At 51.8% G+C, this 24,279-nt stretch overlaps 13 protein-coding genes across 13 annotated transcripts; 8 read left to right on the top strand and 5 right to left on the bottom strand.

The window, feature by feature from the left end:
* Positions 1-170: 170 nt before the first annotated feature.
* VE01_05701 (uncharacterized protein) lies at positions 171-1,609 on the top strand (the record flags this gene model as incomplete). Its single annotated transcript, XM_018275162.1, has 2 exons — positions 171-1,534; positions 1,603-1,609. 2 exons carry the CDS (start codon positions 171-173, stop codon positions 1,607-1,609), a joined length of 1,371 nt encoding a protein of 456 aa, XP_018130147.1.
* A 1,995-nt stretch (positions 1,610-3,604) lies between these two features.
* VE01_05700 (uncharacterized protein) lies at positions 3,605-6,538 on the top strand (the record flags this gene model as incomplete). The annotated part of the gene is made up of 4 exons (XM_018275161.1): positions 3,605-4,105; positions 4,183-4,317; positions 4,369-4,478; positions 4,543-6,538. The coding sequence occupies 4 exons, from the start codon at positions 3,605-3,607 to the stop codon at positions 6,536-6,538; spliced, it is 2,742 nt and encodes a 913-aa protein (XP_018130148.1).
* Positions 6,539-7,302: 764 nt separating this feature from the next.
* On the top strand, positions 7,303-8,263 carry VE01_05699 (uncharacterized protein). Its single transcript, XM_018275160.2, has one exon. It carries the CDS (start codon positions 7,315-7,317, stop codon positions 7,984-7,986), a length of 672 nt encoding a protein of 223 aa, XP_018130168.1. The 5' UTR covers positions 7,303-7,314; the 3' UTR covers positions 7,987-8,263.
* Positions 8,131-9,517, bottom strand: THG1 (tRNA-His guanylyltransferase). Its single transcript, XM_018275159.2, has 8 exons — positions 9,419-9,517; positions 9,274-9,363; positions 9,076-9,207; positions 8,967-9,011; positions 8,732-8,904; positions 8,585-8,673; positions 8,428-8,532; positions 8,131-8,374 (listed from the first exon to the last, which is right to left on the bottom strand). Exons 1-8 carry the CDS (start codon positions 9,430-9,432, stop codon positions 8,153-8,155), a joined length of 870 nt encoding a protein of 289 aa, XP_018130169.1. The 5' UTR covers positions 9,433-9,517; the 3' UTR covers positions 8,131-8,152.
* Positions 9,518-9,711: 194 nt separating this feature from the next.
* On the bottom strand, positions 9,712-11,209 carry LYS1_2 (Saccharopine dehydrogenase). The gene is made up of 3 exons (XM_018275158.2): positions 10,986-11,209; positions 10,715-10,930; positions 9,712-10,655 (listed from the first exon to the last, which is right to left on the bottom strand). Exons 1-3 carry the CDS (start codon positions 11,017-11,019, stop codon positions 9,793-9,795), a joined length of 1,113 nt encoding a protein of 370 aa, XP_018130164.1. The 5' UTR covers positions 11,020-11,209; the 3' UTR covers positions 9,712-9,792.
* An 814-nt stretch (positions 11,210-12,023) lies between these two features.
* On the top strand, positions 12,024-13,975 carry VE01_05696 (uncharacterized protein). The gene has a single exon (XM_018275157.2). It carries the CDS (start codon positions 12,189-12,191, stop codon positions 13,779-13,781), a length of 1,593 nt encoding a protein of 530 aa, XP_018130165.1. The 5' UTR covers positions 12,024-12,188; the 3' UTR covers positions 13,782-13,975.
* Positions 13,913-14,917, bottom strand: VE01_05695 (uncharacterized protein). The gene is made up of 2 exons (XM_018275156.2): positions 14,673-14,917; positions 13,913-14,606 (listed from the first exon to the last, which is right to left on the bottom strand). The coding sequence occupies exons 1-2, from the start codon at positions 14,766-14,768 to the stop codon at positions 13,998-14,000; spliced, it is 705 nt and encodes a 234-aa protein (XP_018130166.1). The 5' UTR covers positions 14,769-14,917; the 3' UTR covers positions 13,913-13,997.
* Positions 14,918-15,093: 176 nt separating this feature from the next.
* On the top strand, positions 15,094-16,049 carry VE01_05694 (uncharacterized protein). The gene is made up of 2 exons (XM_018275155.2): positions 15,094-15,358; positions 15,466-16,049. The coding sequence occupies exons 1-2, from the start codon at positions 15,205-15,207 to the stop codon at positions 15,801-15,803; spliced, it is 492 nt and encodes a 163-aa protein (XP_018130167.1). The 5' UTR covers positions 15,094-15,204; the 3' UTR covers positions 15,804-16,049.
* Positions 16,050-16,062: 13 nt separating this feature from the next.
* VE01_05693 (uncharacterized protein) lies at positions 16,063-18,306 on the bottom strand. Its single transcript, XM_018275154.2, has one exon. It carries the CDS (start codon positions 17,778-17,780, stop codon positions 16,164-16,166), a length of 1,617 nt encoding a protein of 538 aa, XP_018130160.1. The 5' UTR covers positions 17,781-18,306; the 3' UTR covers positions 16,063-16,163.
* On the top strand, positions 18,169-20,505 carry VE01_05692 (uncharacterized protein). The gene has a single exon (XM_018275153.2). It carries the CDS (start codon positions 18,202-18,204, stop codon positions 19,834-19,836), a length of 1,635 nt encoding a protein of 544 aa, XP_018130161.1. The 5' UTR covers positions 18,169-18,201; the 3' UTR covers positions 19,837-20,505.
* Positions 20,506-20,522: 17 nt separating this feature from the next.
* On the top strand, positions 20,523-21,925 carry VE01_05691 (uncharacterized protein). The gene has a single exon (XM_018275152.2). The coding sequence runs from the start codon at positions 20,800-20,802 to the stop codon at positions 21,850-21,852; it is 1,053 nt and encodes a 350-aa protein (XP_018130162.1). The 5' UTR covers positions 20,523-20,799; the 3' UTR covers positions 21,853-21,925.
* A 369-nt stretch (positions 21,926-22,294) lies between these two features.
* Positions 22,295-22,742, bottom strand: VE01_05690 (uncharacterized protein; the record flags this gene model as incomplete). The annotated part of the gene is made up of 2 exons (XM_018275151.1): positions 22,295-22,497; positions 22,616-22,742. 2 exons carry the CDS (start codon positions 22,740-22,742, stop codon positions 22,295-22,297), a joined length of 330 nt encoding a protein of 109 aa, XP_018130163.1.
* A 318-nt stretch (positions 22,743-23,060) lies between these two features.
* On the top strand, positions 23,061-24,242 carry VE01_05689 (uncharacterized protein). Its single transcript, XM_059463726.1, has 2 exons — positions 23,061-23,327; positions 23,459-24,242. The coding sequence occupies exons 1-2, from the start codon at positions 23,127-23,129 to the stop codon at positions 24,065-24,067; spliced, it is 810 nt and encodes a 269-aa protein (XP_059319679.1). The 5' UTR covers positions 23,061-23,126; the 3' UTR covers positions 24,068-24,242.
* Positions 24,243-24,279: the final 37 nt, after the last annotated feature.

Below are 24,279 nucleotides of genomic sequence, written 5' to 3'. Positions count from 1 at the left end.
CTCAGAGTAGTGTACCCTGTGACCCTGATCATACGATATGCCACCTGCGGGTCATATCGTATCATATAAATTGCAAAAACAACTCTCTTCTTGTTATATTTCACCTCTTGGATGCTTCTATCACATCTTGTCGAGCCAGTCGCTTCTGGTCGACTGGTAACTTGGTTGCCATGACCCGAGTATCATTTCGATATATCTTGGTCGGCGTACCGCTGCTTTGCGTATATCTCACGGCATGTTACTTGAACATTCATAACCGTGGATTGGGAGCCCGGATTCGAAAGGTGGTAGAGGACCATGATATAGTAGAGCCACTCGAGCTTCCACGACATCCTCTCTTCAAGCCCAACCTGACAGAGATTGACCCGCCGGTGGTCGACAACTTTCCCCTTGCGCAAGCTGCAGCTTCAGCTCGAGAACTACCACCCATTCCTTCTTGGAATTCTCCTCCACGGCCTCATGTTCCAGAAAAGACACCTCTTTTCATCGGCTTCACCCGGAACTGGCGAATATTGCAGCAGGCAGTGGTGTCGTATATAACTGCGGGATGGCCACCTGAAGACATATATGTTATCGAAAACACTGGAACAATGGATGCCAACGAACATGGGAAACTTAGCCTCCAGAACCCCTTCTTCCTCAACCATACTCGATTGCATATGCTCGGAGTCAATATCCTCACAGCCCCAACGCTCCTCACCTTCTCCCAGCTCCAGAACTTCTTCTTATATGTCTCTCTCAAAGAGCACTGGCCTCAATACTTCTGGTCGCATATGGACGTAGGGGTTGCTTCTTTTGAAGATGAAGAACCGTTCGAATCTCTGTATACGAAGGCTGTTTATGCTCTGCGAAATACAACAGTTCCTGACTATGGACGCTGGGCTCAAGTCCTGTTTTCATACGACCGCCTTGCACTTGTCAACACAGCTGCATATACCGAGGTGGGGGCGTGGGATACACAGATCCCATACTACCTGACTGATTGTGACATGCACGAGCGACTTTCCATGGCTGGATTTAGGGTTGACGAAAAGAAAATAGGCCAAATCAACGATGTTGGGACTTCAATTTCTGATCTGTTGTCCCTGTATCGAAAGCAAGTCGGCCCAAAGGCGTCATTTGTTGATCCAAATCCTCCGGAGGCTTACGAAATAGACAAAAAAGGGCCAAAAACCAAGAGGGGCAAGTCAACAGACTCACTATGGCCTGAATATACTCGAGGGGGTGAATCATACAAAGCTATTGTGCGCACTTTTGAAGGGATGGATCATTCCAAGTATCGCTCGCCAAAGGGAAGGAATATTTGGCAGCATCGCCAGACAGGAGGTCAAGGGGAACCGTATTATCGTGACCCAGCTGGTTTTGAAACAGCGCTTTGGATGACGATTGATCACGGCCGGCTGGTATATGCTGAGAAATGGGGCCATAGGGATTGTAACCTGCGGGAGGTTGGGTTGAGACCGGAGCACGCATGGATGGTGGAGAAGGACTGGGAGTACAGGGAGAAGCACCCTGAATACGTGGACCCCAAAAAGTAGTACAATAAGAAGTAGTATAGAATCAACAATGGTTTACTGAAGTGCGAGACGTTTTGACAAGCAGACTATAAATTAATCCTTTGGAAGGGAACTCTTTTCTCAACCTTTCATAAAATTGTATTCCCGCTCCTAGTGTACCCAGATCTGGATTTATGCTACCTATTGTTCTTTGTTTTCTTGAAGCCCGCTATAAAATCATTGCTATTTAGTCTATTCAAATCAATACATATACAGCTTATGGATTTATATTTTCTTCAAACCTTTCAATATTAATATCTTTACGAGATGGTGTAATTTTCTTTTCCATATACTCGGACCACTACCTATTTCGCTTGTGGCTGTAATTATGGGATCTTTGCTTGTAATAAAGATATCGTAGACAAAGCTTACACCAAACTAATAAGCTTGAATCATCAACAATTTGTAGATAAACTACAAAACAGGCTGCCTTTGGAAATAGATATACTGGACTCTGAATTGTGAATGTAGACAAGAGCCATTAAATCAAATATCGGGATTTAATAGCCAGAGGAATCCCCAGGGTGAATAGACAGTAGAAAAGAAAGGAGTCAACAAAACCATAAGGATGGCCAGGCCATATAAAAACTCTCTGGAGAGGCTTGAATCACAACCAAGGAGATTCAACTCTCAACAACAACGTAGACTGATCCTCTCCAAAACAACACCAAATTGAAATCGCCGTGGACGTAGTAATGATACAAACGTACGGGAGCTTATCTACCTTTCACAGCGAAGCTGACCGCGATCCGTATCCCCGTATTCCGAGATTCCCACGGCGTCCATTTCGGAGGCTTCAATTGTAGACCCAGGCGAGCGGCCGCCGTAGAGGTCCGTCATGGTTGTGGTTTGGTGCGGCGAGATTCTCAGCGTGTGCCGCCATAGCAACGCCTGCCGCTGTACTGCCGCCCCTGCTCCCAACAACCCCTGCCGCCTAGTTCGTGAACACAACCCCTCGGCAACAAAGGATCGCAGCTCGAGTCCCCCCCCCCTTTCGAGCTAGCCACGTTGGGTAATTTTACAAGCCAAATTCACACAGCTTGTTTTGATTTCACCTTCACCACCTTGGTCAATTCCGTTTCCGACAACCACCACTTCAACAATCTTTCTTCTTTCTTCCAGATACCATCTAGAGCTTCATACCTTCACCGAATAACTTTCCAACACATCGGAGGGTGGTAGTTGAGTGGAATAACCCTCGATCTTGGGTATTTCCTCGACACCACCTCTCATATATTCGTTCAACTTGTGACGTTTACCCCTTCACCCTTCTCCTCCGCACACCCTCACCCCTTCACTCCTTCACCGAACCTTCTTTCTTTCTCCTAAACACCATCAACAATATCAAACCTTCACCGAGCTCGCTTTCAACGCATATAGTGTTCAAGTTCAAGAAATATACTCACCATCTGGATATTTCATCGAAACTATCCCTGTTGAACTTCACTTGTAAAAACCACCCCTCAACAATCCTGACTCCACCTCACGAGACATCATCAACAGCATCAGCAGTCTCAAACCTTCCTTGAACACTTTGTTAACATGTAATAGGAGAAGACCTGAGAAAAGAAACTCACGATCTGTGTATTTCTTCAACACCATCCGTGTTCAGTTTCACTTGTAAGTTCCACCCTTCAACGATCTTTCCTTCCACCTCATGAGATATCATCTGTCTTCTTGAACCTTCATCGAGCACTCTGCTAACAAATGCAAAGGTGAAAGTTCAAGAAAGCAACTTACAGCTTGGACACTTGGATACTAGATCCACAAGGTCTGGGTATTTCCTCCACACGATCTGTGGTCAGTGTTCTATTCAACTTGTAAGAACCTCCCCTTCTCCTATCTTTGTTTCTTGCTTGTTGGACGCCATCAACAGCCTTGATCCTTCCTAGAACACCCATTAACATCTCGTAGGTCAAGAGTCTTGACAAATCTTCTCATCTTGGTGCATCTCGTGCCGCTCCCTGGCACCGAGCTCCAAGTTCTAACAAGCTCCACGACGGGCTACCCAAATCAAGAACATCAAAACATTTCTGTAGAGCCTCACAATGGCTCTCATATATCGCAACAATAGCCTGAATAGGCGTACAAAAGGCAAGAAAGCTAAAACCCCACCGAAGAAACCGAAGTTTCCAAAAGGCGCCATCAGGAACAAGGACGGAACCCTAAAGACGGTATCGGGGCCATACAACGCAACTCTCGTCACAGCTCATGCCAATAACCGCTTTAACGAGACCTTCGGCGTCGATCCCGAGACTATTGGCCGTACTGAGATCCTGCCGAATCTGAACCAGTTCGTCGCCGGCGCCCTTGCAGCTATCGCATACAACAGCACTAAGGCCCATGATGTGACGAAGAGTATGATACTTCCCCAAAAGAGCGGCTGGAAGCGCGCGAAGCAGCACGTAGGTTTTCGAGAGAAATATGTGCTGATGCATGCTCTTCGAAATGTTGGTGATATGCTCGTACAACTGCGCAAAGACTATATGGTATCGACCGCTGCACTGGCTGTCGAGTGTCTCGAGGAAGACGATGTGCTTTGGCAAAATGTAAGTGTTCCCACTATGTGCTGCTGCCCCTTTTTGAGGCGGACCTCCTCGCACCGAGCGCTGACTTACTGGTGTAGATTCTTGAGCCTCTCACGGGAGTTGTGCAGACTATTTCAGATGTAATGTTTCGTGGTCATACCGACCTATTGATACATGAAGTAGATGGCCTCAAGTTGGCCCGCAGGATTCGCATTATGGGAGAAGAACTTAACGTAAGTATCCTACTTCCCCCTTGAGTGCAGTTGATGCTAACCTGAACAAAGGTCACCGCAATCATGCTGGACAGCATGCTGGGCCTCTCGGCAACAACATGGACACAGAGAACCGCTCTGATGGCCAAAGAAACCGCAAAGAAATGGCGTTCCGCTACCATGTGAGTAATATATAATATAATTCAACTTCACGGCTCTTCAGCTCGTTGACCCCCCCTGTCATAGTACGCGCTGCGGATTGGAAGATATATATGATCCAGACGCGTCCGACCAGGAAACCGACACCGTGGATGTCAATCGCGCCAAACTGTGGATAGAAAAAAAGCTTAAAACTCCTAGATTTCGAGGACAAAGTCGGAGTTCTCAAAAGAATAGTACCCCCACCGGGAAAGTCGGCAAGGGCGGACCTGAAGCACAGGCAAAGGACGCGGCTGTGGCCAGCAGTTCCACCACGAAACCCATCTTAAAAAAAGCGCCAAAAGAGCCTCGCACAAGAGGGCCCAGCGTCTTTCTCCCACAGAAAAATGTGATTAATGAAATGGAGCGCAGGCAGCTCGAGAGAGACAAAGAATACCAAGAGCTTGAGGAGAGGGAGTATTCCGAGCGTTGTGCTGAGAGGACAGCGCTTGAAAACCTCGAAGACGACGAGGATATTGTGCCAACAGGCTCCAACAGAGCCTACAAAGCTCACATGGCAGCCAGATACAGCAGACAGCTACATCGTGGCCTTCAGATGAACGATCAAGATATGGAGATGGATCCACTTAGAATGGCCCAAATCAGAGGTGTCAGCAACACTGGGAGCTACCTTAGCTACCCTGCATTCCCATCCGCACACCTCACTGACAACAGACCCAAAACTGAAATCGCGCCAGTGAGATCACACCGTCGCCCAAAGGATGACAAGGGAAAGGGACCAGAGAGGCATCAAAAGGACGTAAAAGGAAAGGGCGTTGAACGCCGCTCTGTCCTGAAAAAATCTACTTCCGGAATCCAAGAGAAACGTTCTGAAAAGGACGAACTGACTCTTCAGCAAATTGGATCCAGCCTGGAAGGCATAAAGAATCCCGAGGCCCTCGTTCGGCTCTTGGAGGCGAACGACCACATGGTAACCCAAGCCAAGGGTCGCTTCGTGGCCGTCGAGAGCCGCGTCGAGATGCAGGTTCCCCCTGGCCGTAGCGAAATCGACAGAATATCGACCACCGATGGTGCAAAGATCAACGGCGGATCAACCAAGTCAAAGTCTACTGTCCAGCTGGAGGACGGCAGCATTAGAGTCCGCACCGACGAGAACATTCGTCCCAGAGTCAGGTTTGAGGAAGCAAGCCTCCCAGCTGGAGATGGCAGAGACAGTCGTGCTTACAGAGAAGCCCACGCCAACCGTGTCCGCAGTCGCAGAATTGGAGACGAAACCGCCACCAGCGGCCGAATTTCTAGAGAAGCCAGTTCCAGTGGCAGCAGCAGCCGCATTACTGGAGAATCCCGCACAAGCCGCAGTGAGAAAAGGTCCAGCACGATCCGCAGCGCCAAAAGGACCAGCCGCAACGCCGGAGAGGCGCCAACAAACCCGAACGGTCGTTTCATCCGTGTCGGCAATGATGTGATCCCAGCTCCGCTCAAGATCCGCCAAACTCGTTCGCAGTCCCCTCTCCTTGGGAAGAGCAGCCCCGGATTACCCGGAGAGAGCAGCTTGATGCCCGCCCCGCTCAAACTTGGCCCCAGGCTCCGCCAGGCTCAACTCGAGAAGCAACGCGCTCTCGAGGCCTCAGAGGATCTCAGTGAAAGACTTATCCCCCTCAAACTCGGCCGATCTGGATCGAAGTCTCCTTATGAGAACTCCGGCGCCGGATTCCCTGAAGGACTCAGTGCGATGCCCGCTCCCCTGAAGCTCGGCCAGAAGAAGTCTCAGTCTCCCATTGAGAGCCGCGGCGCCGAATTCCCTGAGGGCCTCAGTGCCATGCCTGCTCCTCTCAAGCTCACCAAGACCAAGTCCAAGTCCCCCCTTGGGGACTATGTCGCCCAATTCCCCCAAGGCAGTAGCACCATGCTTGCCCCTCCCAAGCTCGGCCACAAGCGCGCCAAGTCCCCCCTTGAGAACCGCGGAGTTGGATCCCAGGGAGGCTCCAGTTTCTCCGCCGCAGAGCTGGCCAAATACCGCTCGCCCCAGCCCGGTCCTCCACCCGACAGACCACTTCCTCCTCTTCCAACGGACCTTGAGTAACTATTTTCAGTTTGTTGATGTCTCACACTTTTGTCAACTGTTGTGCTGGAGGCGGTGAGGCTCGTCTTTGTTGAGTCAATCAACATGATGGGTTTGGATCTGGCTTTGTTGACTTTAGTGTTTCTGCAGCAATGCGGAAGAGACACAACTTACTTTTTCCTTCTCTGCCTCTTTGTAGGTTCTGAGAAGTGACACTATTCTTATTCATACCAGTACGCTAAGGTGACATATCGCGAGGGAGACGTGGAGCTGGGTGCACATCGTGCATTAATACCTAGTCATGAAGCGGGGAGCCAGAAGTCACAGTAATAGGGGAGTGTATGCTAGATATAAATAAACAAATTTGATGTGATCGTGCGTCTTTTGTCGCTGTTGCCGTCGTGAGTTGTTCAGTAATTGAGGTCCAAATGAACGGCGACATGCCACACAGGAGTCTCTTGATTTGACTTCAAAATGAGTGTTTCATACTGTAAGGTGCCTAACTAACTAAATAGTAGATACAATACTCCATGAACAAAGCAGAACTGCAGAAGACTAGCACGGTACTCCATCCGCAACGACGTCGTGGATCACATTTCCCCCTTGTAGTTGACGACGTCGTCCACGGCCCGATCCCCAATCCAGCAACGCGCGCCCAGCTCCGCGATAACAGCGGCCGCTAGGCTCCACCACCAACGATACCCGCCAAAATTTTATTTTCCCAGCCTTATCTCTCAATCCGCACTCCCTCATCCACCATCCCATCTTACCACGCCCGCGGCGCCCAACGCACCACGATGAACGCGCACGCCCTCCTCACCTCGCAAGGCTGGCGCGGCTCCGGCCACTCGCTGCACGCGCACAGCGACTCGATCGGGCTCGCGCGCCCGCTGCTGGTGTCGCAGAAGCAGAATACGCTTGGTGTGGGGAAGAAGCAGCATCGGACGAGCGATATGTGGTGGATGAATGCGTTTGATAAGTCGTTGCAGGGGCTGGATACGAGTAAGGAGGGGCAGGTGGTGCAGACGGTTACGGGGGGAGGGTTGGATATGGTGAAAAGGGGGGGTGGGAAGTATGTGGGGACGGGGGGCTTGTATGCTTGTTTTGTGAGGGGGGAGACGTTGGTGGGGAGTGTGAAGGAGGTGGTTGAGGTGGAGGCTATGGGAGAGGAGACGGTGGATAAGAAGGCGGAGAAGAAGAGGAGGAAGGAGGGGGAAACGAAGGAGGAGAGAAGAGAGAGAAAGCTGGAGAAGAGGGCGAAGAGGGCGGCTAAGTCGAGCGCGAAGTCGAGCGCGAATGAATCGTCGAATACCCCTTCCGACGAAAGCGATTCCGTAGAGACGAAAGCACAGCGAAAAGAACGGAGGCGGCTAAAGAAAGCATCCAAAGCCGAAGCCGCCGCGTCCCAAGACTCCTCCGATACGCCCTCCTCAAAAGACGACAAGAAGAAGAAGAAGCGGAAAGACTAGACATTCGTCCTGTCTACCCTTTTGGAATTTAATGTTTTACGGCGGCACTCGAGCAGCATCAGCGAATCATTGCAGGCGTTTCGGCGACGGGGGTTGTTATTGGGCACATATAGACACAGCAAGGTGGTCGGTGGATTGGATGGATAGAGATGAATATGTATGAATTTCACGGCTCGCGTTTTATCTTGCCGGGGCGATTAGATAATATCCAGGGCCTCTGTTCCCAAAAGTCATCCTTTATGAAATCAACATGCTGAACGACGACCTTTGCCTTCTGCCTTGCTTTCCTCTCCTTCTCTGCCTGTGTTTTTGATAGAGCTATTTCTGGGGCCGTCAGAGCTTCCTCGTTGAGCGCTGGCGAAGATGTGGTAGCCTCTACTAATTCATACTAGAAACTTTGTAAGAATATTGAAAACTGCCATCGGTCTGGGGCGCACTTACATCTCGGAAAACTATACTCCCCTTCTTGTAAATATCAGGCTCATTATTGTAATTCATCCCAAACCTCGAGAACAATATCTCATTCTTATCCGCCGCCAGCGTGCCCTATATATGATCAGCAAAATTCCTCAAATATCAAGAAATAGCAAAAACTTACCGCTAACTCCGCCTCCGCAGCCTTCGCATCCATACCCCCCTGCTGTATCAACGTCCAAAACGTCGTATTATACAGATTATTAATATGACCTAGACACAAACCCCCATCAGCACACACCCCTACCCAAACCGGCAAAGAAGAACTTACAGTCAACCTGCCTCCAACTCATATAATCCCTCAAATTCTGGACCGTCGGATACTGCACCGCCCTCCCATCAAAGCCTGGAAGCGGGAACGTGAGTGGCGAGTAGGGGAAGAAGGAGGGCCAGAGGTGGACGTAGTATGCTGAGAACATGGAGACGATTGTTGTGACGAGTTTACTGCGGCAGTATGAGCATGTTTGTCACTGGCATCGCTGGGAAGATGATGATGGGTGACTTACCTCGATCGTCGCTCGAATAGTGTGCATGATCTATGCAGCACGAAACTACTCACCATATCAGATAAGATCGCACACTCCCATTGTCACTCCCATACATGGGGAGACATACCTATACTCATCACTAATCCCATACGCCACAACCACATCCGGCAGTTCAATCAGCACCCTCTCCGCAGCGGCGTTCATGAGATCCAGCGCGCGGCGATCATTCGGTTTCTTGAACGCATATTTATCTGAGAATCTGCCAGTATGTCAGTATACCCTCATAGTATTACTACTAAATAGTGCGCCTGGGGGGGTATGCTACTTATGGAATCCCCGTCCATCAATCCGTATCACGATCCACGTGTTTGGTAAGAGCAAATCAGGCTGCTCAAAGGATTTGACGTATTCATATCTATCCTTGTATTAGATCGCTGGGAGTATACAGGTTTGATTTTTGGATTTCTTACTTTGAATTTGCCATTTTTATTTGCGCGGGGAGAGGGGGTGAGGGGTAAGTTTATTTCGTTCCAGCTGATGGCGGGGTGAGGCGGGGTGATTGTTTTTGGTGATAACTTTTTTGGTGGTGGATGAAGCGAGTCACGGGAATTTTTTTCGACGAAATGAAGGGATGGACCCTTGAGGCTGAGTTACTGAAAATTAGGGGATTGGATGGGAAATCGAATCGATATTGATTTTGAAATTAGCTATATATGACTTCTGGTACTGGCGCATTGTTACACTCAAATTGGAAACCGGTAAGCTTGGATGTAAAGTGTGGTATTTCATTTCAGTCATTTTGTCTAAACTCTACAAACTCCCTCTAAATCTACACCAAAACTCTCTACTGCAGATACTCCTTTGGCAGCGTAGCGACCTTATCCTGGAACAGCTTCTCCGCGCGCTGCCAGACCGGGACATTCTTCCAGTCCTTCAGCTCCAACAAGCTCGGGAGGAGATCATTTCCAAACGCCTCGCTCGCCTCTCTCGGCAGCAGCGAAGGCAAGTGATCAATGCTGATAACGCTCAACTTGGGCTCCTGCTTAACCTCAACCGGGACCGTAGGTTTATCAAACGTCGTAGCGACAGTGTAAACCGGGACGGGGTTATTTGGGTTGGTAGTATCAGCGCTGACATCGCAGATAACCGACAGCTTGCGATCCGCCGTATCCAAGCTCTCGTAATCCACAAAGCTGGGGATCTTAGAGTTCAGGTAAATGCAGTTCACGAAGATATCGCTCTCGATGATCTCCTTGAATGGCCCGCCCTTAGCAGTCTCAGCCATATCCCACTTCACGATATTATCCTCCGGGATGCCCGCGCGCCTGCACAGCTCCACGGCACCAGATCCACACCTTCCCAGCGCACCAATAACCAGGATGCGTGGCTGGCTTCCCGTCTTCGCGGCGCCCTCAGCGATGGCCTTCCTGACATCGGCAATCAGCGCAGTCTCGTTGGGGTAGGCGGTGACGCCTGGGAAAGGCTCGGAGTGGGTGAGTTGCCAAGCCCAGTTCTCGAGGGCGAGAGCAGCGCCGGCGAATCCAGCGTGGAAGCCGTAAGCAGCGACGCGGCGGCCGCGCTCATCGACCAGGAATTCGAGGTCCAGGAGCGTGCCGTTGCCGCGGGGGAAGCGGGAGAGGACGGATTCCCAACCGCCTTGGTTCTTGTAGCAGTGGGCGAATTGGATGTGAACGTGCTTCAATGGGACTGGATTTCGGTCAGTATGGGATAAATAGATGTGTTGATTCTGGTTCGTGGTGACTCACAGTCTTCCTCTGGGAGCTCCTTGAGGCCAAGGATGATGTGGTCGGCGGGGGCTTCGCGCCAGGTGTTCTCGGGCACGAGTGTCGCTCCTACGGCCTCGAACTCGGCATCGTCGAAAATGCGCTCTGGGCTGCGCTCAATGCGCACGGTGTAGCCGGCATCGAGGAGGGCCTTGGTGGTGGTGGGAGTGAGGGCGGAGCGGTGCTCGAGCGCCTTGCCTGCGGGGGGGCGTTAGCAATTGCAGTCTGTGGGAGAGCGAGGAGGGGTGCATACACTCAGAGCGGAGATGAAGAGTTATTCCAGACATTTTGGAGTTGCAATTGAATAGGTTATTATTGTTTTGCGTGGAGAAAAGTTCAAAAGAAATGACTCTTCTAGAGATGCACTGTGACTTGGTTGGGGAATTCTGCCAGCCGTGACTCAGACTCACCGCCTCAAAATTGGTGGGTTGTGATCGAGTACCCCGCCGACACCGCTTCTTGTCCTGGGACTACATGTACCATACTTGTACCTTGCTTTATTTGCCTCACTATATGATATGTCGCTTTAGAAGTGTAGAAATTGCGGGTACAACATTACACGACAGTCAATACAAGTACGTATATGTGGTCAGCATTTCCTACAGTACAATTATATAGCTTTAAGTAGGAAGAAATGCTGAGACAGGGCGAGATTGAGTGCACATTATATCTGTGGAGGTACTTGAGTAAGTTGGACTGTAAGGGAGGGGTTGTTGGTTGGTCTGTCTGTCCTGTTTGTTTTCAGCCTTGCATCTTTTTTGCAGTGATAAATCACGTGATCCAATCATATCTTAACCACGTGACTCGAAACCAGGTATTTGGTGGAGCTCAACGGCAACAACTCCACGTTATCATAGACGCTGTCATCAATAGTATGTGCACAAATGCACCTGTCAGCTTGAAATGCAAAGACCGCGAATGACAGCCAAGACCGAAAGACTGAAGACTGAAAATGGCAATAAACATGTTGTTTCCCGCCCTTATGTCTCCCTGGGCGCTTGAATCAATTCTGGACCAATCAACACCGCTATCACATTATGTCTCTAAGCGCTGGCACCAGGGTCGACATATCCCCTCCGTCCACTTATCCGCCTTTCCCAACCCCCCAGCCAAATGCGACATTCTATTTTGAGTTTCCCTTGTCCTCATTGACCATGCTCGTCGACACATGTCGTCCCATTGCGCAGAATGTCTCGAGGAATGCGGGTTGCAGGCGCCTCCTTGTGCATGCGTCTCGGACGCCCGACCCTTGAACCCCTCACTAGTAAGTCGAAGTGTGCATTCCCTAGGTAGGTTGTCAGATTTCTCTCATATATCTGCCACAAGTGGCTCTCTGTTCTTCATGGAGGGGGCGTGCTGCTGTTGTATTCTTCTTCATATACATATCCTGGGCGCTGGAAGTCGTCTTCTCTTCCCTTCATCTGATTAGTATCCGGTATACTAGACGCATATCAAGATGACTGCGAATGCGGGATTACAGTTGTTTCCTCCCCCGCCAACAAAGAAGAGCCAAGGGAAGTATAGCACCCGACGTGGGGCCATTCAGCCAGGACAAGCTGAGGAGGCCTCGTCGAGTCGCCCAAAAACACCCGATGCACCCATCGATGGCCGTCAGTCTGCAATGAGCAACAAGCACTCTGTTTTCGACAGTCCACAATCTGCGATGGGTGGCCGCAATTCACCGAATCCCTTTGGATCAGAGATCCCAAGGTCCCAAACAGCGTTCTCAGAAGCCCCGACTCTTGTCAGGAGCCACAGCAATTCTTCACGCAGCTCCATTGCGAAGCCACCGCTCCAGAACAATGCGGCAGGCTCAAGTCAACAGCCCATGATCCGATCGATATTTCCTCGATATAACCCGGATGTTCCTCTTGAGCAACAAGACTATTATCCAACACAAACCAGCCCCACTCATATCCCTCAATCGGCTATCAGCAGAAGTCCATACTCAGCTGGCAGCGGATCGGGTCGAACACCCCTCGGTATGCCTACGGGCCCTCGCAGAACAGTGACCGAGATCCCAACGCCGCCAACGACATGCTCCACAGAAGAGCTGAAGCAGCTGTGGAAGGTGACAAACGGCTGGAGGGTATCAGCGAGCGAGGGCCGCTCATTCTGTCTGAAAATGACGAGTGCAGTCGAAGAACCCGTCCACACCCTCTCCTCCGCTACCCACCCCTTCTACACTCTCCGCCTCGACCCAACATCCACCTCTGCCCTGATAGCAATGACGCGACATGACCCAAACAAAGCCCTCGCCAAGAGCTCATCCCCCCTCATAGGCGGATCAAAGAACAAAGATAAAGACCCCGCCGGCGTGGAAGTCCTCACCACCGCCCTCGAAGACCCGCAACGCCGCCTTCCCCCTAGCGATGGCCTCGTCGCCCTTCTCTACCCCCGCGCCGCAGCCGCTATGGCCCTTGACATGGTCGCTAAGAACAATAACCCTAGCGAGGACACCGCCCGCGCAGCTGCGGAATTCGAATGCGGTCGCCTTGTCTGGGATAATGACACCGAGAAGTACTACCTTGTACACCCGTCCATGTCGACGCCGTTCTGCGTCACCATCGCCTCATCGCCCGCTTGGTCGCGTGTCGAGTACACGCTCGAGCACCCGGAGCTACCGCATAACATGGTGAAGCTGACGCGCGATGGGTCAGGGGGTGGGTACCTCGAGGTCGATACTGGAGTCGCTGCGCGGATTGATAGTTTCTTCCTCGTTGATGTTGCGATCTGCGCAGTCATGATTGTGGCTCTAGCGGAGGAGAAGACGCACAATATCGAGCGCTTTGAGGCGCCACCAACAACGGCGCCGCCGGCAGCTAAGACGAAGAAGCCGAAGATTGAGGAGATGGAGATGGATCTCGAGAGCCAGCAGAGCCTATCGGATAAGGAGAAGGCTAATCTGCCAAAGCCGACGAAGGGGGTGCTGAAGGTGCTGTTTTGGGCGCTGAAGTTTGTGGTGTGGATCTTGACATTTACGGTGAAGACGTTGGCGAGTGTGATTATTTCTATCAGCGGATGTCTGACGAAGAAGGGGCTGAATTAGCTTGGCTGATTTGAGCAGCTGGATGACTGCACGTTAATTTCATTGTTTCTTTAGTACATAGAGCGTGATGTAAGGCGTCATGGGCACGGAAGGGGGTCACGGAGTTTTGGAGTTTTTAGACTCTCATAGTCTTGTCATGAAAGTAGTCCATAGCTCAACTACCTAGGAAATCGTATCAATATTTTCATCTTCCCATCATACACACACACACACACCCTACTTCTTCCTCTCCCTAACCTTGAACTTGACCCCCCCCTTCGTAACCCCCCCAACACTCATCGTCTTCCCCATCTTCTTCCTCTGCAAATCCAGCGCCTCCTCCGCCTCCGTCAGCGCTTCTAACCTCTTCTCCGCAATCTCCAGCATCGATTCCAACTTCCCCGCCTCCTTCTCCCTCACCCTCCTCAACCTCTTCTCCCCCTCCTCCTCCCCCTTCTCCTCCTCCCTATCCTCCCTCTCCTCATCCCCCCCCATCCTCTCCCCCCTCTCCCCCTCCCCCTCCACAAACACCACCCTCCTCCCCTCCCCCTCAATCCCCACCACTCTCCTCCTCAGACTCTCAACCTCCTTCGCAGTCTTATTCCTCATCGTCCTCACATACCCCAAATCCTGCGTCTTGAACAACCGCACCGCGTCCTGGTCAAGGACTTTGTTCCCCTTATCGCCGTTTAGTGTACCGGTACTGTTCTTCCCGGATGTGGTGGGGCCTTTTTGAGAGACCATGCCGAAGTAGAATTCATCGGGGTTTTTGTCGAGGACTTTTTGCCGGAGGGCTTTGAGTTTGGTTTTTTTGGCGTTGAAGTCGCGCGCGCGAGCGGAGTAGTCCTGGGGGGTGGCATGTTAGAGGGGGTGCTTGTGGGATTGGAGGGGAGAGGGGATGGGGGGAGTTACCTTGTGTTTCTCTAATAATCCCCATTTTGCGCGCTCTTCAGGTTGTCCTCGCTCACGATGCGGGCGGCGCTGAACCGCATTTCGCATCGACGACATGGCGATGGCTGTGTATCAAGTATCAGGAATAGATTGTGCGGCGCCAGAGATATAGAATCAAGGATGTGTTCAAGAGTTTCGTCGTAGTAATTCGTGTAGAATCGAAGGTATGAAGTTGAAGTTGAATACTACTCGTTCAACCTCGCGATATATTATTTCTCTTATCGCCCATCCCAAAATTTACTACTACCACACACCACACCGCCCGCCAAGCCCCACAGCACCCCAAATTCTCCGCCCCGCCGCGGAAACTAGCCCAACTCCTCCCCCTGCACCTCCAGCTCCAGCGACAATTATATCTGTATGTAAATCCAATCCCGACCCCATCCCCAGTTCGCCAGCCAGCCAGCAACACCACCAGCGCCCTCCCTCCCCCAACAACACCCCGCAAAGGCGGCCCTCTCTCTCACCCTCTCACACCGACACACGAGCGGCAATGGCGCCCCTCCCAACCGCCGAACCGGTAGAGCCGGTAGAGCGCCTCCCCATGCCCTCGCGGAACCCGTTACCGTTGTCCGCGGGCCAGGAGACGCAGGTGCGGGACCTGTATTTTGCGCGTGTGCGCGCCCTTTGCGCGGCGGAGATTAAAGGTTCGTTTTTCGCTCCTGCTACTGTTACTTCCCCCGAGCTGCTGGGTCAATTGTCCAGCTCCGCGGGGGGAGGTCGTGTGCACTTAGCTAACTCCGGTTTCTCCCAGAATTCGCAGAATGCGCTGTCGGCAGGACATTCACAGCGCCCTTCGCGTGTCGCGCCCAACGCCTAGGAATGAACAGCTGTATGATTGCGCACGCCACGCAAGCGGAACAAGATAACGCGCGAGAAGAGTGGTTCGGGCTGCGGCTTCAACGACAGAAAGACCGCGAGGCGAAGGATAGGCGGCGGAAGGAGCAGGAGAAGTTTCATAGGGAGTGGTGGGGATTGCCGGAGGCGGATCGGGAGGGGGAGAAGGGGAAGGCGGTGTTGAGGAATGCGGAGAGGGTGGGGGGGTTCCCGAAGAGTGATGAGGGGCAGTTGAGTAAGGATAGGCATCGGTAAGGGGTGGGGAGTGTGCATGGATGGGCGTTTGGGTTGTGTGTGCTACTGTATTAAGATTGGCGCTTGGGTTGCGCGGAAGCGCGTGTAGGATGTGTAGGATAGGTGGATGGATAGTCTCCCAATTGAGTGAAGCTTGTATCTATAAGCCGTGAGGTTCTTGAACGCTGTGAGAGCCGGAGCGGGGAGTCGTGTCTGTGAGGTTTTACAAGACTGGAGTGTGGCCATATGGTAGCAACTAGAGTGAAGTACAGTTATAAGACGGCTCTGGATTTGAGAGTTTAACCAATTTATGGTTCTATCTAGGTATCCTATCTAATAGTGACCCCTGCCTTCCCACCCAAGACCTATACAAACACAACCTTAGTCTATCCCAATCAACGTGCCCTCTATCCTACTCCTCTCCAGCGTCTGCGCAATATGTTCATTCTCCGACTTCCGCGCGCTCTGCCTCCCCTCCTCCAACCTCTCTACGCCCCGCTGAATATTCTCAATATGCACAGATAACGGGATATCAATCCTATCCCGTAACAACTCCGGCGACCCAACACGTTCCCGAAGATCCTCAAGCCCCGATCCAATTTGCTGCAGCTTGAGGATGGTGGCTGAGACGTGGCCATAGGCAATCTTTCGGTATACTCCTACTTGCCTGAGGAGATTGAGCTGCCGGTTTGTTTTGCTGAGTTTGCCTCTGTTGCCGCCGACCATGGTCCAGAGCTCGGAGAGGAGCTCTTCCCTCTGGGCGATCGCGTGGTGGCCGTCGCGGGTCACGATTCCATGGATGACTTCGAGTCGGTCTTCGAGGCTGTTCAGAATCATCAGTAGGGCTTGAGCCTCATCAATCAGCTTCATGATCTCCTCTTCGACGATTTGAGTGTGCTTGATGTATTGGTCGAGCAGCACTGATTCAGTGAACTTGACAGGCTGGAACGGCGCGAGGAGCTTATTGGCGAAGCTATTCGCGAAATTGTTGATTGCTCCTTGAGAAGCATCTCGGATCTGGATGCCCTCAAGCACTCGTGTCGTCCACCGGGTTGTAGCAAGCACATTATCAACAGCTCTTCCGATGTGGCTGTTGAACTTTTGAAGATCGTACGAGGCAATCCTTGCTGTTTCTATAAATCCGTCGAACTCCAGAACAAGCTCGTTCTTTGAATGCAACTGGCTGTACCTCACCAGCTGTCGTAGGTCTCGAATGGACGCCTCCCCTCGCTTCATATCCATAGGAAGTGACACCCCAGCTGCACTCTCATCGAGCACCTCCTCAAACTTCCCTTGGACAGAGATCAGCTGGTCAAACTCCGCCGCTGGTGACGGACCAGACTTCGAATCATAGCCACCTGAAGGGCAGAAAGGAAGGTTAAGAAGCGAGGTGCCTGGGATACGACATAATGGCGACAGCGAAGAGTAAATAGAATTAGTGAGGAAATTCCGCATCATAATACTGAGGCCGAGCAACAGCCAAACAGCAAGTGCATATGAGATGGGCGTCTTGAGAATCCGGAGGCTCTTCCCCAGCACGTCCAGTACAAATGACACCATAGCCGTGGCGTGGCCGGCTAAAACGTCTAGAAATTCAGACCCAGCACCTTCGGCAGGGCGCTGTGGTGGTTGGACATTTGGTGGACGCGAACGCTTCTGAGGACTTCCATTTTGTGCAGCTTGACGCGAGCTCCGTCGCCTCGCGTCTGGTTGTTTCTCCGGAGTACTCGACTTCCGCCTTTGAGGGTTCCCTTCAGAACGGGACGCCCCGCTAGAAAGACCCTCCCATGAGCCATCTATTGCCCTGTAATCAAGGGATGGCATAATGAACTCAGGGTCAGGCGACCTCGTGGTCCTCTTTGGCCGCCGAGTCGCCTTTGTGTCTTGCTTTGTGTCGTGTCGCGGAATGACGTACTCCTCCTCTTTCACTGATCTCTCAGACCCTTCCTTGCGGACATCATCGTCCCCTTCTACCAGCCAGGAGTCTTCTAAAGGCATGTGAAACTTTGAGTTCTGGCGTGAAGATATTATTTGGCTGTTATTTAGGCCACAGCAGGCTTCATAAATGTCAACTTCAGTTAGGAATAGCACAAATGGAGAAGGAAATTTCGTAAAAGAGAGCAAATAGGTTGATGTAGGAGAGTTTAGGAAGAAGAAATAGAACCATAGCCTGCCTGTTACCTCAACCAACCATTTGAATAATACTTTGTATGGATGCAACCACCAGCCACCGTGAAGCGCGCGCCTCTTAAAGTGTGACGTCGGCGGGTGACTTGAGGTGTCATGTCCACCAAGGTCACGAGCCAGGGGTCTAGGCTCCAACCACGTGACTTATGACAGGGGTCTGTCCAAAATTATTGAGACTCGACGCGACTGGAGGCAGTGGGATCTTCTGTGGTTGGAGCTCAAGGATTTCGTGATGCGCTCCTCGAGAGCCATACAGTTACTGCGGAATGGCTCACGGCAGCCATGCGCCAACGCAAGGAGGGTGCAGCAACCTAACATTTACAAGGCTTACTGCTCCTCCTGCGACGCAAAGCCGGCAAAGAATTCGAAGTCGAAAGTGAAGGCTGTCGCCGATCCACCAATACCCCCAGCCGATCATCGACAACTGGCTATTGACCAGGAGCTATTCACGACCTCGATATACAGCCCTGGGTCACCTCTCTTTTTGCCGAATGGCACGCGGATATTTAACCGATTGACTTCGTTCCTGAAAGCGCAGTATGCACAGTTTGGGTTCCAGGAAGTTATATCGCCGACCATATATAAGAAGTCCCTATGGGAGAAATCTGGGCATTGGGAGAACTATGCGGAGGACATGTTCTCGGTGACCGGCCGTGGAGCCTCAGGGGAGGCTGAGGGCAAGCAGGTTGGCCAGGACGAGGAATTCGGTCTCAAGCCGATGAACTGTCCCGGGCATTGTATACTCTTCGCCTCGAAACAACGGAGCTTCCGCGACTTGCCGATACGATTCTCGGATTTCAGTCCTCTCCATAGAAACGAAATATCGGGCGCCTTGAGCGGATTGACGAGAGTTCGCCGCTTCCACCAGGACGATGGGCATATTTTCTGCAGGCCGTCACAGGTTGCCGAGGAGATCTCAAAGACGCTGGATTTTGTGCAGATGGCTTACGAAACGTTCAAGCTTGGCCCGTATAGGCTGGCATTATCTACACGACCTAAGGATCATTATATTGGGACCGCGGAGGAGTGGGATGGCGCGGAGTCAGCTTTGCGAGAAGCGCTCGATGCCAGTGGACAAGTCTGGAGTGTCAATGAGGGAGATGGCGCTTTCTATGGCCCGAAGATCGATATTATTCTGAAAGATTCGGACGGGAAGGAGCATCAGACAGCCACAATCCAATTGGATTTCCAGCTGCCGAAGAGATTCGAATTGCAGTATACAGCGCCGGCTCCTGAACTTGAGCAGAAGGGTTTAACTACAACTGACCCGGAGCTGCTCGCTGTTTCTGGCCCAGTAAGGCCGGTCATGATTCATCGCGCCGTCTTGGGGTCCGTTGAACGCTTCATGGCTCTTCTTATTGAGCATTACAATGGACGATGGCCGTTCTGGTTGAACACTAAGCAGGTCATGGTCATCACGGTCAACGACGACCCGTCTGTGGTAGCATTTGCCTCAGATGCGATCAATGAAATCCAGGGGATGCCGAAATCTGGAACCAAAGCTCAAGCACGCGGCATGCATAGTCCCGTGTTTGGAGTTGACCTCGACACCACGCCACGCTCCGTGAAGAAGAAGATCTCAGAGGCAATGAGGAAGCACTACGGCATCATTGCCGTGGTAGGGAAGAGCAATGTCGAGGACGGACGCCACATCACTGTTGACTTCCGAGGCGTTTCAGGATCACAGAAAGTGATTAAGCAAGAGCTCCTGGAAGCCATTAAGGGCGAGAACTCTGCGGACTTGTTGAGTTCCTCCGAGGCCGATGCCGATCCACTTGAGTTTACGGAAGGTGACCTTAAGCAGGTCAATGTGACGCCTGCACAGTTACGGAGCATTCTTATTAAACTGGAGCAAGCCTACCAATAAGGCTTGTACTACAAATAAGCCTCGGCATGATAATACTGTACAATACTATAAAAATATTACCCTTGCATATAGACAGCTCTCGGCAGATGAAATCAACTGCCGTACTCTTTCCATCGGACGTCCGAGGGGACCGTAGCGCGACTTGTGGAACGTTCGGTGAGAGATATAAAATTTATTTTTGTCTCAGACTATTCTAGAAATTGTCGCGTATCGCAGGACCCAAAGTTTAGGTGCTTACTGTACTGTACTACGGTGCCGCCGCTCAGGGCCTATGCAGGGGCAAAGGCTTGTCGAAATGCTACCTCGGCATCCCAACATGATTTCAAATTTATTAGATACTCCCCTTATCGAAATATTCTTCACGGTATACGGCCGTACTTGTTTATATCCGAAGCCGCCAAGAAAATAGACACTGTCCGTATATGAGAGAGTTGTTGATATTTTTTTGCAATGTGTTTAGTCATTCATTGCGTCATATGGCGGGGTTGATATCAATGAGCCTCGGCGCATTATTTTGCATAGACAATCGACGATAGAAACGTCACCCACGGCCTATCTACTCCCCGCGTCTAGAATAGAAATAGTAACTTACATGGCCCTGCATTCTATGCAGTTCTAATGGATTACAAAGCCAAACCCCCGCAGCTCAACGTTTTATCGATTTCCACAATTGCCGTCTCCATACCATGAGATATTGTCCCGCTCGTTGCCACGCGTAGTTGATGAGCTAATAGTGCTGTAAGTATTGGCTGGTGGCTTGGTTTGAGACGTGTCCCACACCTGCCGCCCCTCGTCCATTTTGTAATCAATGATCTCTGTTATATATTAAGCTTCTCTGTCCCCTCTGTCGTCATCTATCCCATTATCATACCCAAGAACCTACCATATTCCGCAAGCCAAAGCATTCCGGCCTCACCAATTACCCCGCCTACCACACCCATTAGATCCCTAAACACCGCAGCAATGGTTCAGAACAAGGGCCTCATCTACAAGGAAGCCCCAGAGGGCGTTCCCGTCCCAGGGAAGCACTTCAAAGTCGAGGCCCGCGACTTCGACCTCGAGAAAGCCCCCGAGGGCGCCATCACCTTCAAGCACATCTATGCCTCCTTCGACCCCTACCAGCGCGGCCGCATGCGCAAGCCGGAGGTCAAGTCCTACAGCCCGCCCTTCACACTCGGCCAGCCCATGCAGGGCGGCGGTATCGCAACGGTGCTGGCGTCGGGGCTGCCAGAGTACAAGAAGGGCGATTTGGTTATCGGGATCATGCCGATTGAGGAGTACTCCACGCTGTCGGAGGCGGCGCTGAAGGCGTATGGTATCAGGAAACTCGAGAACCCGCTTGGACTCGACCTGAAGGAGTTCACTGGCCCGCTCGGCATGCCTGGCTTGACCGCGTACTCGAGTTTCTATGACATTGGAAAGCCGAAGAAGGGAGAGACGATCTTTATCTCTGCCGCGTCGGGAGCTGTTGGCCAGATTGTTGGCCAGCTTGCCAAGCGCGAGGGATTGACGGTTATTGGATCTGTAGGCTCGGATGAGAAGTTGAAGTTCATCAAGGACGACTTGAAGTTCGACGAGGGCTTCAACTACAAGAACGAGAAGCCAGGCGAGGCACTCAAGAGGCTAGCACCGAACGGAATCGACATCTACTACGAGAATGTCGGTGGAGAGCACCTCGAGGCCGCCATTGACGCCTTGAACGACAAGGGTCGCATCATCGGCTGCGGAATGGTCGCCGAGTACAACTTGCCAGATGAGAAGAAGTACCACGTCCGCAACCTTATGCAGATCGTCGCGAAGCGACTGACGATTCGCGGATTTATCGTTGGAGACCCAGATATGGGACCTGTTTATGCGAAGGAGCGCGATGAGAATGTGAGCAAGTGGATCAAGGAGGGGTCGATTGTCACGAAGTTCGGCATCGTGGATGGTATTGATAACGCGGCTGAGGGATGGTTGGGTATGCTCCAGGGTAAGTACTTGGGTAAGGTGGTCCTCAAGATTGCGGAGGAGTAAGCGGCTGTTGGGGTAATATCCAAATAGATAGCTCAAAGTAAGCACTAAGGAAATGAAATGATCAATATATATGCAAACAGTCAATTTAAGGCTATTGGTGCTTAAACTATATCCTCGGTACTGTAAATGTAAATGTTCAATCAAAAGCAAGCGCTCGAGCCCTTGTTGGTCTGGTGTCTGCGCCAGTCACTTCGCCGTCTCTAAAGGGGTATGCACCAGCATGCTATCCCATGTTCAATTCCTTCAACAATGTAGAGAACGATCATTTGAATTACGCTGACAGTTCATAAAGCAAAGTAGGATATCTTCAAAACGCCGTGCCCACTGTGCCGCCACCGTATTCATACAACACGTATATAAAAAACAGCCTCCACCGCTGCTCCGTTCAGGCCAACCATTCCAACCATTCCAACTCCGTAGTCCTTTCAATCATCGAATCTTGTTATTTTTTGAATCCATCATTCACGCTTCCCCCCAGTTGCTCAATCCTCTCCACCAGTTGCTCGCGTTCTCGTAGTTGTTGTCGCATGTATGAAACCGTCTTATTCAGCACGATGCTTTCGCTCCTGCCTTGTCCTTCTAATCCTGGCACCAGTTCGGTAAGTCTGTCGAACCCTTCTCGAATGGCCTGACGTCGCTTTTGCTCTGCAGATCGCAAGTTAGCCGTTGCGCCGAGGAAAATGCAGTGCCACCTGACCAGTGGCCGGCGCAGATGAGATTGCGCCAGCCACGGCCTCAGCAAGCAAGAATAGACATCACTCACCAGACGCGATATGGTTCGCCTTCTTCTCATGCTCTGAAAGTCTCGGTTTATCGTCCACATTGCTCGTTGCGCTTCCATTGGCCGAAGCCTCTCGCCCAGCTTGTGATGTATTCGCCGGAGACGACATTGCGCCAGCCCTCGCGCTCGTCTCAACAAGGTAGCACGGGCGTTACTCATGCGCTAAGGACATACCGGCGATGCCCTTATATATGAGAAATAATGGTGTAGAGTATACCCGGAGACCGGTCGTCGATTGTAAGCCCAATTCCCACATCTAGCCACTTCAGCGGCTCTGGGATCGACTCTCGCGGTTATGGGGCATTGATCACATGCAACGAAAGTTCACAAATCCCCGCAAGGCTTTACCCCGCCAGTCCCCTTCCAGCCTAGCGTCATCTTGTTCCTGAGACCAACCAGCTCGCTCAGCCTTGTGCCGCGACGACCGAACCCGCCACAGGGGAAAATCCTCAGCCTTTCCCATCGCCGAACATCCCATCAAAGCAAACAGATCATGGCCGATTCCAAGATACCCCTAGAGCCTCCTCCAAACTACGAAGATGCCGCCGCCCAGCACGTCACGCCGGCGGCTCCAATGGCCAAGCCGCTCCCCCGCGGCCCCTTCCCCTTGGACATCCCCGTCCTCACCCAACTGCGGGGAAAGCGCGTTGTCCTAGCCTCAGCGAGCCCGCGTCGCAAACAACTCCTCGGTCAGGCATGTGTCTCCACCCCCCTACCCCTCCTTCCAACACCGAACCCGCCTCCCCTCGCCGCGAACCCCCGTCCGCCCGAGCCACCACATGCCCAATCCAATAGATGAAAGTGAGTTACTAACGCGTGGTATAGATTGGGCTCACGAACATCGAAATCACGCCCTCGACTAAGCCGGAGAACCTCGACAAGGTCGCCCTCGGCGCCTTCGATTACGTGCTCCGCACTGCGCAGAAGAAGTGTCTCGATGTGTACCAGACGCTGCTTGCGAATTCGATGAAGTCCATCCCGGACCCGACGATGGTCATTGCTGCTGACACCGTCGTCGTAACGGCCTCGGGTCGCATCCTCGAGAAGCCGCGTTCAGAGGCAGAGCATCTCGCTATGTTGCGCATGCTGCGCGACCAGGTAACCCATAAGGTGTACACGGCGGTGTGCGTGCTTGTGCCGCGCGACGACGCGAGGGCGCCGGGGTATAATATGGAGAGTTCGGTTGAGGAGACGAAGGTAGTGTTTGATGAGACGACGAGCGATGAATTTATCTCTGCGTATGTGAAGACGAGGGAGGCGGTGGGGATGGCGGGGGGTTATGGGATTCAGGGGATGGGAGGGCTGTTGGTGGACAGGATTGAGGGGGCATATGATAATGTGGTTGGGTTGCCGTTGAGGGCGACGCTGGCGTTGATGGAGAAGACGCTGTTCATGCAGGGGAGTGATGATGAGGATGAGGATGAAGAGGAGTAGGGGGGTGATAGGTGTTTGGAGGGGCGTCTGGAAATGTGGGTAGATATTATAGAATGGGTTGGCTGGTGATGATATAGAATATGATTTCTGAGATCGAAGTATTCTTTATGAACTGCTGCATTTATGATAGGTCTCTGTTGATGGGCATGTACATGTCAATAGAAGAAAGTCCAATGCGTTGTCCATTATGATAGGTCTCACTGGCGTTTTCA

This window comes from Pseudogymnoascus verrucosus (genome assembly GCF_001662655.1).
Source record: "Pseudogymnoascus verrucosus strain UAMH 10579 unplaced genomic scaffold scaffold_23, whole genome shotgun sequence".
NCBI classification, from domain to species: Eukaryota; Fungi; Ascomycota; class Leotiomycetes; order Thelebolales; family Thelebolaceae; genus Pseudogymnoascus; species Pseudogymnoascus verrucosus.
This window is presented reverse-complemented; position numbering and strand designations above follow the sequence as displayed.